General features: G+C 31.0%; 2 protein-coding genes across 2 annotated transcripts; both read left to right on the top strand.

Annotated features, from left to right (window-relative positions):
• The first annotated feature begins 138 nt into the window (after positions 1-138).
• LOC123196424 (zinc finger BED domain-containing protein RICESLEEPER 1-like) lies at positions 139-2868 on the top strand. The gene is made up of 4 exons (XM_044610451.1): positions 139-268; positions 344-478; positions 752-829; positions 1047-2868. The coding sequence occupies exons 1-4, from the start codon at positions 233-235 to the stop codon at positions 2820-2822; spliced, it is 2025 nt and encodes a 674-aa protein (XP_044466386.1). The 5' UTR covers positions 139-232; the 3' UTR covers positions 2823-2868.
• Positions 2869-6512: 3644 nt separating this feature from the next.
• Positions 6513-9297, top strand: LOC123195629 (zinc finger BED domain-containing protein RICESLEEPER 3-like). Its single transcript, XM_044609446.1, has 4 exons — positions 6513-6710; positions 6786-6920; positions 7182-7259; positions 7471-9297. Exons 1-4 carry the CDS (start codon positions 6675-6677, stop codon positions 9250-9252), a joined length of 2031 nt encoding a protein of 676 aa, XP_044465381.1. The 5' UTR covers positions 6513-6674; the 3' UTR covers positions 9253-9297.
• Positions 9298-14420: the final 5123 nt, after the last annotated feature.

The following is a 14420-nucleotide window of genomic DNA, read 5'->3' as shown; positions in this document are numbered from 1 at the left end:
ATATAATTATTTTTAAATAGTTATCTTTCTTTTCGTAAAAATTTAAGTTTTCGCCTGTCGGTGGAAAAGGAATAAATGTGTGGACCCCATAACGCGCAAATGAAAGTAGTGATAAGATTCCTTCTTTAACTTTTTGACTCCAAGCACCACCACTCCTTTTTAACTATTTTACTTGCTCTCTATCTTGCTTGGCACACAAAGCTCACTGCGATTTCTTATTCAAAAGCTTCATATGGAATTAGCGGGGAAAAAGATGGATCAAATTCAAGTAAGTATTTATTTTCTCGCCCATCTATATGCAAAATTATGTCTCTCTGATACGATTTGTGTGTGATCTATGTAGAAGGGAAAGAAACAAATCAGTGAGGGAATGAATTGTTTGCGGGATCTAGTAAAACGTTACAGCCAGATCCCAGAAAAGGCGGCAAGGGTTTCTGAAATCATGATCTATTTTCAAATTCTTCAACAACAAATACAGGTAGTAACATTACATACTAACATGTAGTTCATTTCTCTCCAGGTTTTTTTTTTTAAATTTTTTATAATTGTTGTCTACTGTCTGTTATAGTTCTTCATTGTTAAGTACCTGGAACTTCTGATCATCACAATAAGCACTCCCTGCATATATTTCCCATTAAAGAAATACAAAAAAAATTGAAAATAAAAATTGGGTCCATTCAATCTGTTGATGTTTTTGTTCCTGCTTTGTTTAATCTGAACTCACATAGCTTCGTCCATTAAATATGTGAAGGAAATTGAATCTGTAGCACAAAAGGGAGGAGCACCTGTATCTTTCAATGTCTATAGAGCAGATCTGCAACGTCGACAGGTTCCTTAAACGCTACTCTTCGTTAATGTTCTGACTCTTAATTACATAATAATAATAATAATAATGTTTTAGTAAAAATGTTTTTTCTATAATTATTTATTATATATGCCTCAATTAAAGAAAAATAATAATTGACTTGGTCAATTTAAAGATAAATTATCAGTTTGAATTTGCATTTTATTATTTATTAGGTGTAGATTTGTTTCTATGTTAACAGAAAATCACTCAAATTAGAGAACGAGATGCCAACTTTGAACCTACTTTAAATCATGAGATTGATCTGCTGATAAGTCAAAAAGGGGACAACTCATCAGGTTCTAAGCGAAAAAGGTGGTCAAATGTTTGGGATCACTTTACAAAGTATATAGGCAAAGATGAGAAGGAATGGGCTCAATGTAAATACTGCAAGAAAGAGTTTGTACAATCAAGGAAGAGTGAAACCACACATCTGAATAATCATCTAGAAAGTTGCCTAGGTTTGAGAAATCCAGCTGGATTAATAGATAAAACAGAAAAGATAAGTGTGATTGATCAGGAATTGAATGACTCCAATTTGGTGCAAAAGATTATCAAGTATGGGTTGAACAGTATAACGGATGATATACTTAATGTTTATGAACAAGAAAATGATAAGTTGCACAAATATTTAGATAAACTCCCAGGTCCTGTTAATGTAACAATTGAAGAGGGAGGGATCGACTTTGATGTTTGGTTTGTAACAATTTGGTCTATTGATGATAATTGGGAATTGAAGAGGAGGACAATTCATTTGGAGAATGAAGATATGAAGAAGAGGATTATTCATATTGATGGCATGGGAGGTTTAAATGAAAATCCTTTGAAGCATTTGTTTCAAGATTGGAACATAGACAAAAGAATTTTGTCTATGCATGTTGACGACACTAGAAAATTAGATGTTACCAAGTTTGACAAGTGGCTTAATGAAAGAGCTTCACTTCCTTGTATTGGGATTTATTGTAGATGTGAAATTTTCTTAGCGGATTTTGCAAATAAAGTTATATATGAGTTGTTGAAAAATGAGATTTTTACGAAAGTGTGGAATCTTCAAGACTACTGCTTGACATCATCAAACAAACATATGTATGAATTAGCTGTAGAAACAGTGTCCATGGGTGTAAAAGGATCTTCCGTATTTCTTAGTAGTTTTCCTTTGTATTACAATTTGCTTGATTGGGTAATGAGAAATAGAGAAGCATTTTCTGAACTTGAGCATACAGATCCTGATTTCAAGTCTATCAATTTTGATTGGGATGACGCAACTTCACTGCACAGCCTTATGGTTGTGTTAAAAGATATGGACAATGATGTTGCAAAACTGATGGAATCTGAATCTGAATCTAAATTGGCAAATGAGTGTTTCCCTATAGTTTATCACTTTTTTTCAAAATTGCTACAGTTAAAAAAAACTGAGAATCGGTACTTTCACTTTGCTGCATTACGATGCAGAGAATATTTTGATGAATATTGCAGCAACTCTAAGCTGTTATATGTAATCACAGTGATTCTGGATCCAAGATTTAAAGTGGATATTGTAGAACGTTTCTACAAAGAAATTTATGATAATGAGGCAGACTTACACTTTAAGAAAATCTTTGATAGTGTTGTAAATATTTACAATGATTATGCAAAGGATGTCAAGTCGATGCGGAGAGCATATGCATTTTCACAGCATGCAAATGAGGTTGCTTCAACAAAATCAGAATTCGACTGGTATTTGCAAGATTCCAAGGTTCCTTTGTATGAAAAGTTTGATATACTGGAATGGTGGCGTGTGAATTCTCCAACTTATCCAACACTAGCTATGATGGCTCGCGATTTCTTGTCAATACCTATTGTTAAGTGTGCTGATTCGGTGTCTCTTTGTTTGGAGTATGAAATTGAAGGTATTTATGCGAGTAAGTTGGATGTTGAATTAAAACGTGCTTTGATATGTTCAAAACTTTGGTTGAACAACCCTGTAAATTTAGAATGAACTGAAGTTGCTGAAATAAAAATATATGTTTTGTTTTTCCCATTTACTAAATTTCTTTTTCAACAGAATATCCATGAAATTAAAATTAAAACAAGGGGTCAATATTTTATATAAAAAATATATATATATATTTCAATTATTCCTTTTAAAAAGCATATTAGAATTACTAAAAGATAAAACGGAAGAAATATAAAAAATAAAAAATATATTTGAAGGATTTCTTTAATGCTACTGTTCATTAATTAATGTTGCATCAGGAATGGTTTATGACAATTTCTTTTCTTTAGCACAGCAATAAGCATTTGTATCTAATTCCTTCGTCAGTGGACAGGTAACCATTCCTCTCTCTCTCTCAATTGTCTAATAATAATAATTATTATAAATTAAAAATCTAAATGAGTCATCAAATTTATTAAACGATGATGGGGAATTCATATCTTGAGATAATAATGAGATAATTTTTAACTCAGTGATAGGTTCTTCAACAAACTACAAGGATACCATCTGAAGTTTTTGAAAAAACTTTACGATAAATATTTAAGGTTTTCGGGGTAAAGGATGTACATGAAAAACTTGTAAAAGAAGTCCTCATTCAATCAAATGAAGGGGAAATTATTCTCTAGAATGAGGAAAGATTATTCAAGGTATGTGACTTGGTGAGACGGACAAAAACCAAGTATTAATATGTCCAACTAAAAGCTATACAAGTTTCGGATGCAAGGACTATTCAATGGAGGTATGAATGTCTCAGTCCAAGTAGCTCTATTAGACAAACATTAGACTACCTTGAAATGAGAATTGAGAAAATTTGTGATGAACTTGATATTACTCTTCCGACTCCTAGGAATTTATATTCCCTAAGAAACTCAATTTCTGAAAAGAGGTCAAGAGGAGATATAGAGGATGCAAGGCCTAGTGCACCAGGAATTAATATATTGGGAAAAAATAAGTTCGATGATGCAGAAGCATAAAGCCACATTTTGAAAAACTCTTTGCTTAAGAGGATAATTGAATAAAAGTCTGTACAAATATCAGTATATGAAAAAGAAGAAGAAATTTTGTCAACATGAATGATAATGAATCATAAAATTCATTGTCATGCATTCGTACAAGAAACTATAGATACTTGTATTATAGCAGAATTGAAATTTCTATAATATAAACTTTATACCTTAGATATTTTGGTAGATATAGGAACGATAAAATGCATAGCTAGGAGATATTGCCTTCCAGAAGAACTTTATCCTTATTTTGATAAAATGTCATTAAAACTTTGGAAAAGGAACAAAATATTTGTTAAAATTAAACTAAAGAACCTTGATGAATGAATCAAAACTAATTCTTGCAAGTACTCTCTTGAAACAAAAAAACAATTTAGGAAACAAATACCAAAGCTATTAATTAAAGGACTAATTCGAAAAAGTAATAGTCCCCACTCTTCTTTAGCTTTTATGGTAATCAATAAAGCTAAACAAATAAGAGGAAAAGTTAGGATAGGTATCGCCTATAGGACACTTAATAACAAAACTAAAGACGATGCGTATAAAATCTCTAACAAATTTGCTTTGTTGAATGAAATAAGATTTGGAAAATTCTTTTCTTGTTTTGATCTTAAGTCAGAATTTCAGTAGACCAAAATTACTAAAGAAAGTATGCATTTGACAGCATTTACTTGCCTAAAGAGATTATATGAATGGTTAGTCTTGTCTTTTGGATTAAAACAAGCGTCATCAATAGTGCACAATTGTTCATCAAATCCAATGGCTATTATATTATACTTTTTTTTTATTGTTCACGCTGCAAGAACAATGCTAACACATGAACAAGCACACAATCAATATGTACGACCATTCAATTTCACGTTTTTTTAAATTTAAAATAATTCAAATAAAATAAATGGACCAAAATATTTTAAGATGTTCTTGTGGGTGTAACATAATTTCTATTTAAAGATGCATAAAAGGAATTTTCCTCGACACTAATTTTCTGCTGCTCTTTCTCAGGAAGGACTACTCATAGTTCATGTAATTATACCCGAGCCACCAGTTGATTTACTTAATATAAATGGAATTAGAAATTTGGCAAGGATATAAGTAGAACTTCCCTGTAACAATAGAGGACATATTCAGAGAGTGCGGTAACGATAGTGAACAAATCAACAAAGTTGAACAGAGCGTAGACCAAGATCAATAGAGTTAAGCAGCCAAAAAACTCTAAAATGGGATTTGTCCATAAAAATGAACTAAATTTCAGGTTTATATAGCTATGACAGTTTCAAAATTATTTGAAACTTTAGAGAGTATTTCAGTCATTTATGCAAGAAATACATGCAGGATGGGGGGTTTATCTACCTTGGTCTTGCCCCGTCTTCTCTTGTAAGAATTTCTATTGTTCTTGTTTTTATTTCCAATTTTTATTAGCAAATCTTACTCCTATTTGACGCAAGGCAAGTCGAGAGCCCTTTTAAGAGGCTAAATTATCATTCCTAGCTATATCGATATAAAAGTTAGAATGAGGATCATTATTTAATTGGACTGAACAATTTTAACATAACTTTTTTTATTATACAAATATAATTAAGATCTTAAGAAATTTTTTTTATAAATCAAAAATACAATGATTGAACTTATAACTATTATATTAAATAAATTAAAAATTTATATACATAACAAAGACTCCACTAATTTATATATTCTACTAATTTTTCTAACCCTTGGGGTTTAACTAAGAGCTTAAGTCAATACATGTTTAATCCTTATTTATAACCTCAGGAAACTTAGCCTCTCAAACACAATTCCATCCGTGTTTTCATCTAAAAGTCAATTCAAAATTAAATAAATTTTGCATCAAAATCCCCTTGCCCAAGTAAGTATATCATTATACTGTTTATTATTTTGTTTTTCAAATTGAAATTAAAATTTTAAATTTTAAATTTTATTATATGGTGTACAGTCTTACTCTAATAATTTGTAAATTATTGTTATTTTTTTATATTTTGTATTTAATTTAATTATGAAAATAATTTATCTGCTTCAAATATATTTACATTAGAATGAAAAATTGATTGGATTTATGAATTATAAATCTCAAAAATCCGATTGAATCACAATAACGTTAGTTTTTTCAGGAAGCAGTGGCATATAGATGTCACGCCTTATCGATAAGCCTGTGGACAACTTCGACGAAACCTTTCTATTTCTATAAGGCCAAACGACTCTTTCCCACCCTTGGTTTGATGCAAATTACACATTTTCCATTAACTATTAAAAATCCAAATTTTTATTTTTTATTAAATTTTATTATTATTATTAAAAGTAAAATTGTTATTTAATAAAAATATTTGAAAAAATTATAAATTCATCATATTTCTTCTTAAGTTTAAAAACTAACAACTTTTCCCTCCGCCTTTCCCTCACCCAATATTTGTAAAATGACTATTTTCCTCCTAAGATTTACAATCTCTCTTATCATTTTTTCAGCAATTAAAGTTGATCAATCTTATCCTCTTATTCTAGGACAAGAATGAATTATTGGTCGACAAAAGATTGATTGATGATTCATCAACAAAGATTTAGACATTACACAAATCGTATCAAACAGATGAAAGTTTAAACCCTTTGCCTGATTGATGTATGCATTGCAAGGATATTAGGGCTTAAATAATCATCCTTCTTTTCGTAAAAATTTAAGTTTCACTCCAATTTTTAATTCGCCGGTCGGTGGAAAAGAAATAAATGTGTGGACCCCATAACGCGCAAATCAAAGTGGTGGTAAGATTCCTTCTTTACTTTTTGACTCCAAGCACCATCACTGCTTTTTCAACTTTTTTACTTGCTCTCTATCTTGGCACATATGGAATTAGCGGGGAAAAAGATGGATCAAATTCAAGTAAGTATTTATTTTCTCGCCCATCTACATACAAAATTATGTTTCTCTGATGCGATGTGTGTGTGATCTATGTAGAAGGGAAAGAAACAAATCAGTGAGGGAGTGAATTGTTTGCGGGATCTAGTAAAACGTTACAGCCAGATCCCAGAAAAGGCGGGAAGGGTTTCTGAAATCATGACCTATTTTCAATATCTTCAACAACAAATACAGGTAGTAACGTTACATACTAACATGTAGTTCATTTCTCTCCAGTTTTTTTTTTTTAATTTTTTATAATTGTTGTCTACTGTCTGTTATAGTTCTTCATTGTTAAGTACCTGGACCTTCTGATCATCACAATAAGCACTCCCTGCATGTATTTCCCATTAAAGAAATAAAAAATAAAAATTGGGTCCATTCAATCTGTTGATGTTTTTGTTCCTGCTTTGTTTAAACTGAACTGACATAGCTTCGTCCATTAAATATGTGAAGGAAATTGAATCTGTAGCACAAAAGGGAGAAGCACCTGTATCTTTCAATGTCTATAGAGCAGATCTACGACGTCGACAGGTTCCTTAAACGCTACTCTTCATTAATGTTCTCACTCTTAATTACATGACAATGATAATGTTTTAGTAAAAATGTTTTTTCTATAATTATTTATAATATATGCCTCAATTAAAGAAAAATAATAATTGACTTGGTCGATTTAAAGAGAAATTATCAGTTTGAATTTGCATTTTATTATTTATTAGGTGTAGATTTGTTTCTATGTTAACAGAAAATCACTCAAATTAGAGAACAAGATGCCAACTTTGAACCTATCTTAAATCAAGGGATTGATCTGCTGATAAATCAAGAAGGGGACTGCTCATTAGGCTCTAAGCGAAAAAGGTGGTCAGATGTTTGGGAGCACTTTACAAAGTATGTAGGCAAAGATGAGAAGGAATGGGCTCAATGTAAACACTGCAAGAAAGAGTTTGTTCAGTTAAATAAGAGTGAAATCACACATCTCAATAATCATCTAAAAGGTTGCCTAGGTTTGAGAAATCCAGCTGGATTAATAGATAAAACTGAAAAGATAAGTATGATTGATCAGGAATTGAATGACTCCAATTTGGTGCGAAAGATTATCAAGCATGGGTTGAATGGTATAACAGATGATATACTTAATGTTTATGAACAAGAAAATGATAAGTTGCACAAATATTTAGATAAACTCCCAGGTCCTGTTAATGTAACAATTGAAGAGGAAGGGATCCACTTTCCTGTTTGGTATGTAACAATCTGGTCTATTGATGATAATTGGGAATTGAAGAAGAGGACAATTCATTTGGAGAATGATGATATGAAGAAGACGATTATTCATAACGATGGCATGGGAGGTTTAAATGAAAATCCTTTGAAGCATTTGTTTCAAGATTGGAACATAGACAAACGAAGTTTGTCTATGCATGTTGACGGTGCTATAAAATTAGACGTTACCAAGTTTGACAAGTGGCTTCATGGAAGAGCTTCACTTCCTTATATTGGGATTTATCGCAGATGTGATACTTTCTTAGTGGATTTTGAAGGTAAAGTTATCGACGAGTTGTTGAAAAATGAGATTGAGATTTTCACGAAAATGTGGGATCTTCGATGCTACTGCTTGACATCATCAAACAAATATATGTATGAATTAGCAGTAGAAACAGTGTCCATGGGTATAAAAGGAGCTTCCATATTTTTTGGTAGTTTTACTTTGTATTACAATTTGCTTGATTGGATAATGAGAAATAAAGAAGCATTTTGTGAATTTGAGCATACAGATCCTGATTTCAAGTCTATCGGTTTTGATTGGGATGATGCAACTTCACTGCACAGCTTTATGGTTGTGTTAAAAGATATGGAAAATGATATTGCGAAACTGATGGAATCTGAATGTGAATCTAAATTGGCAAATGAGTGTTTCCCTATAATTTATCACTTTTTTTCAAAATTGCTACAGTTCAAAAAAACTGAGAATCAGTGCTTTCGCCTTACTGCATTACGTTGCAGAGAATGTTTTGATGAATATTGCAGCAACTCTAAGCTGTTATATGTAATCACAGTGATTCTGGATCCAAGATTTAAAGTGGATATTGTAGAGCATTTCTACAAAGAAATTTATGATAATGAGGCAGACTTCCACTTTAAGAAAATCTTTGATAGTGTTGTAAATATTTACAATAACTATGCAGAGGATGTCAAGTCGATGGGGAGAGTATATGCATTTTCACAGCAAGCAAATGAGGTTGTTTCAACAAAATCAGAATTTGACCGCTATTTGCAAGATTCCAGGGTTCCTTTGTATGAAGAGTTTGATATATTGGAATGGTGGCGTGTGAATTCTCCAACTTATCCAATACTAGCTACAATGGCTCGTGATTTCTTATCAATACCTATTGTTAAGTGGATTGAGCCGGTGTCTCACCGTTTGGAGTATGAAATTGAAGATATTTATAATAGTAAGTTGGATGTTGAATTAAAACGTGCTTTGATATGTTTAAAAATTTGGTTGAACTACCCTGTAAATTTAGAATGAACTGAGGTTGCTGAAATAAAAATATATGTTTTGTTTTTCCGATTTCCTAAATTTCTCTTTCAACAGAATATCCATGAAATTAAAATTAAAACAAGGGGTCAATATTTTATATAAAAAATTATATATATTTCAATTATTTCTTTTAAAAAGCATGTTAGAATTAGTAAAAGATAAAACAGAAGAAATATAAAAAATAAAAAATGTATTTGAAGGATTTCTTTAATGCTACTGTTCATTAATTAATGTTGCATTAGGAATGGTTGATGACACAATTTCTTTTCTTTAGCACAGCGAGAAGCATTTGTGTCTAGTTTCTTCGTCAGTGGACAGGTGACCATTCCTCTCTCTCTCTCTCTCTCTCTCACTTGTCTAATAATAATAATTATAAATAAAAAATCTAAATGAGTCATCAAATTTATTAACCGATGATGAGGATTTCATATCTTTAGATCATGATATAATTTTTAACTCAATGATAAGTTCTTTAACAAACTACTAGGATATATTGGTAAATCCAAATTAGTGGTTAGTGTTATAATTGACACTGTATAAAGTTTTTGGAAAAACTTTACGATAGATACTTAAGACTTATGGAGTAGAGGATGTACATTAAAAACTTGTAAGAAAAGTCCTCATTCAATTAAATGAAGGGGAAATTATTCTTTGGAACGAGGAATAACTATTCAAGGTATGAGACTTGGTGAGACAGACAAAAACCAAGTATCAATACGTCCAACTAAAAGCTATACAAGTTCGTATAGAGGGACTATTTAGTGGATGTATGAATGTCTTAGTCCAAGTAGCTATACTAGACAAATGTTAGACTACCCTGGAATCAGAATTGAGAAAATTTGTGACTAGGTTGATATTACTCTTTCAACTCCTCAGAATTTATATTCTCTAAAAAACTCAATTTCTGAAAAAAGTTCAAGAGGAGATATAGAGGATACAAGGCCTAGTGCACCAAGAATTAATATACTGGGAAAAGATAAGTTCGATGATGTAAATGCAGAAAGCCACATTTTGAGAAACTCTTCGCTTAAGAAGATAATTGAATAAAAGTCTGTACAAATACCAATATATGAAAAAGAAGAAGAAATTTTGTCAATGCGAATGATAATAAATCATAAAATTCATTATCATGCATTAGTACAAGAAACTATAAATACTTGTATCACAGCAGAACTGAAATTTCTATAATATGAACGTTATACCTTAGATATTCTGGTAGATATAGGAACGATAAAATGCATAGCTAGGAAATATTGCTTTCCATAAGAACTTTGTCCTTATTTTGATAAAATGTCATTAAAACTTCGGAAAAAGAACGAAATATTTGTTAAAATTAAACTGAAGAACCTTGATGAACGAATCAAAACCGATTCTTACAGGTACTCTCCTGAAACAAAAAAACAATTTAGGGAGCAAATACCAAAGCTAGTAGTTAAGAAGCTAATACGGAAAAGTAATAGTCCACACTCTTCTTCAACTTTTATGGTAATCAATAAAGCGAAATAGATAAGAGGAAAATCTAGGATGGTTATCATCTATAGGAGACTTAATAACAAAACTAAAGATAATGTGTATAAAATTTCTAACAAATTTGCTTTGTTGAATAAAATAAGATTTGGAAAAATCTTATCTTGTTTTGATCTTAAGTCAGGATTTTGGTAGATCAAATTTCTAAAGAAAGTATACATTTGATAGCATTCACTTGCCCAAAGAGATTATATGAATAGTTAGTCTTGCCTTCTGGATTAAACCAAGCGTCATCAATATTTCCAAGGAAAATGGACAAGGTTTTCTTCAACTTGTCTGATTTTTGTGTTGTTTATATAAATAATGTACTAGTTTTCAGTAAAACTAGGAGATCATACTAATCATCTAATATAAATAACCAAACAGTTCTTTGAAAATGAAATAATTCTATCTAAATGAAAGATAGAGTGGTTATAAACTAAGGTAAAATTCTTAGGAGTGAAATTTAAATGAGGAATTTAACTTCACGACCACATCTTAAAGAAATTGTTAGAATTTTCAAATGTGTTAGAATCTAAATACATGTTACAACAATTTCTTAGACTAGCATACCAAATAAAGGAATATATCCTAAATTTGGCTAAGATAATAAACAGATTAATAAAGAAAATTAGCTCAAAGGTACCATAAGATTAGACCAATGAGGATATTAACTATGTTATCTAAAGAAAGAACTTGACCGAGAACTTACAATATCTTACTCTCCCAAAAGATTTAGACTCTATGATAATAAAGAGTGATGGTTTTTATCACTATTAGAGAGGAGATCTAAAGGCTAAGGGAACTGATGACATCGAGTGGATAATTTGATACATTTCAGGTAAAATTTGCTACATTGAAATTAAACTATCCTACACATGAAAATGAGGTTTTAGCAACAAAGGAATATATTGACTGATTTGGATTATTCATAATCAATCAAAAATTCACTTTAAGGATAGATTTGAATATCAACTTCATTTATGAAACTGTTTTTAAAGGATGATAAAACTAGATTAATTAGATAAAAAATCTGGTTTGCTGAATATAGCATAAAGATTGAATACATATTTAATTAATCTAATTTTATCTCTGATTTTTTATTCAGACCTATACAAGAAAATGGATCAAAAGAAAACTGGAAGATGTTTCGTATGTTCTAAGTGCAAATCTATATCTCATTTACAGAGAAATTGCCCAACCAAGAAACTTATGCAATAGGAACCATAAATGAAAAATCTGGATACTATCATAAAACAGGTAATGGCTGCTTTGCAAGGAAACGTTGTGTCTGAACAGGACTAACCTATTGTTAATAAACAGGAAACTGTTCACACACAAAAAACACTTGTCACACCATAAGGAATAATACGTTCCAAGTCACAACATTTACTAGATACGAACAATTCTGATCGATGAAATCCTAAGTACCAAAACGCTAGCATAGTCGATGTGGTGGATAAACAACTAACAATGCAGCAAAACATTGAAAAATGGATAAACTTTGAAACAAGAAAAGTTGTTAGGAGGAACTTTGAAGTCAAAGAAACTATTCATAAAAAGGCAATGCCTTATAAAGGGAAGCCAAAAATTGTTGTTAGGGAAATTGACAAAAAGAACTCCAAGAAGAAATGTAGAGGAAAGCCAAAGTCGGTTGATACTGCTAAAAAACAGGATACTATCGAAAGACAGAAAAAGGAAAATAAAAGACTACAATAAATAATAAGTATTGTAGAACGATTCAAAATCCCTAAACACCCGAAGCTAACCAAAGCTAGTAAGCTATTATGGAAGGACTTGGAGACTTAGTGCCATGTAGCCGTTGCAACAAGCTTATGCATAGAAGAGCTCAATCAATTGATGCAAAAGCTTATGATCATGCTAGAATGGCTTGAAGCTAACAAAGTGTATTACGAAGAAAAGAGCTCGTAAGGAGATCTATTCTTCGATCTCAAAATGTTTTAAAGACTGTAGCTAGAGAAATAGCAAGATTTGCTATGACCTATCTTGAGTTAGTTACTTTAGAAACATTAATAGCACCATTAAAGGAAGAAGATGCAAATGCTCTTCTTACAGGATTATCTGTGTTTTTAGATGAAGTTATAAAATTACATGCTCCATGGAAACTCTTAAGAAGAGAAAATTTCGAGCAACTCCTGAGAAGATGGATCGATGTAATGAAAATTGAAGTACAAGAAATAATGGTGGACTCAAAGATACCAAATGTAGTGAAATAAACACTTAATGTTCTAAACAAATGGATTCATACATTTACGTGTGTTATTTTTCTAACTAACATTCAACCTATACAAATAAGAGAATTTATTGTAGGAGAACCATAGTATGACATAATAGTTTGAAAAGACATCTCAATGGGATGGTTCGCACTACAACAAATGAAAGAAAAACTTAACAAAAAGGATTGATACTAGACTAGAGTGCATATAGGAAAGTTATTGTAGGTCCAATCCAAACTAAATGAATTTTTGAGGAAAAATACTACTGTTCACATAGACAAGAGAATTGTAGTAACTTTGCTTAACAAATACGCAAAGGTTCAAGACATTATTTTCAAGGCAAACAGAGCCCAGTTACAAGAAATGGCAAATTGGTTTAAAATCTCTAACATTTCTCAACAGGTTTTGATAGACACCACAAAAGACATTCTTCGATTAGTTTTAACTCAAAAGGTTGAAGCCCAGATAGAAGCCCAAATTGAGGATGAACGATCTTTTAAAAACTTCATGGACTCGATAGAGAGGCCTACATCTGACTACACCAAGAAGGTGAGAGATTTGATCAACCCAATAAATTACCAATATATGAATGCTACGTGTATCTAAATCTTGAACAACAGTGGAATGACAAGATATTGTCGACACTTCCATTAGGATTTATTTTTATAAAGTATAGATTAATGTGTTAGACACGTAGGAGATATAAACCCCAGTGTCTTTTAAAAAATAAGTTAAGTAATTATCGTTTTATGTCAATCAAAACCTTCAGGATTAACTTTTTGTAAAATTATTAAAATATGTAATTTTGTGTTGACGGATTCAACAAGCATTAAAATCTAGATCTTTACTCTCCCCTCTATATAAGGAGAGTCATTGTGAATCTTTCAAGAATATAAAATTTAAGAAAAAATTTCTCAATTTGAGTTATCTTAAATTGCATTGTTCTAATCCAGGTACTCTTGCAACTCAAATTGCATTGTTCTAATCCAGGTACTCTTAAATTTCTTTCAATTATATTATGTTCATGCATTTAATAATATATTTATCAAATTTTACATGTTATATATGCATGGCGTAATAAATGAAAATTGATTAAATTAAATTTTGATGATAACTAATGAATCATATTGATGATAGTTAAAATAGTATCACAAACCGTCGGCTTGTATGAGAATAGGCATGACACTCACAGGAACTCTTACTCATGAAAATTTTGTGAAGTGAAGTAAGACTCTCTGCCTGTGGTGTGTTGTATACGCTGTTACAGAGCTATGTTGTAGTCTTGATAGGTATCTTTAGGTGCTTCCACAAAAGGGCACATAAATGATAAACTACTCCCAAGGTTTTCCCAAAATGGTATCAGAGTCCTATTAATCAAACTTTAATGATAATAACATTATAATTAAATAAAAA

Source organism: Mangifera indica, chromosome 14 (genome assembly GCF_011075055.1).
Source record: "Mangifera indica cultivar Alphonso chromosome 14, CATAS_Mindica_2.1, whole genome shotgun sequence".
In the NCBI taxonomy this organism is placed as follows: domain Eukaryota; kingdom Viridiplantae; phylum Streptophyta; class Magnoliopsida; order Sapindales; family Anacardiaceae; genus Mangifera; species Mangifera indica.
This window is presented reverse-complemented; position numbering and strand designations above follow the sequence as displayed.

Excerpts from the sequence above, each read along its gene's own strand:
- LOC123196424 (XM_044610451.1), top strand. The coding sequence starts at position 233 with ATGGAATTAGCGGGGAAAAAGATGGATCAAATTCAA. Across the intron at positions 269-343 it reads AAAAGATGGATCAAATTCAA|AAGGGAAAGAAACAAATCAG; the intron begins GTAAGTATTTAT and ends TGATCTATGTAG. Across the intron at positions 479-751 it reads TTCTTCAACAACAAATACAG|GAAATTGAATCTGTAGCACA; the intron begins GTAGTAACATTA and ends AAATATGTGAAG.
- LOC123195629 (XM_044609446.1), top strand. The coding sequence starts at position 6,675 with ATGGAATTAGCGGGGAAAAAGATGGATCAAATTCAA. Across the intron at positions 6,711-6,785 it reads AAAAGATGGATCAAATTCAA|AAGGGAAAGAAACAAATCAG; the intron begins GTAAGTATTTAT and ends TGATCTATGTAG. Across the intron at positions 6,921-7,181 it reads ATCTTCAACAACAAATACAG|GAAATTGAATCTGTAGCACA; the intron begins GTAGTAACGTTA and ends AAATATGTGAAG.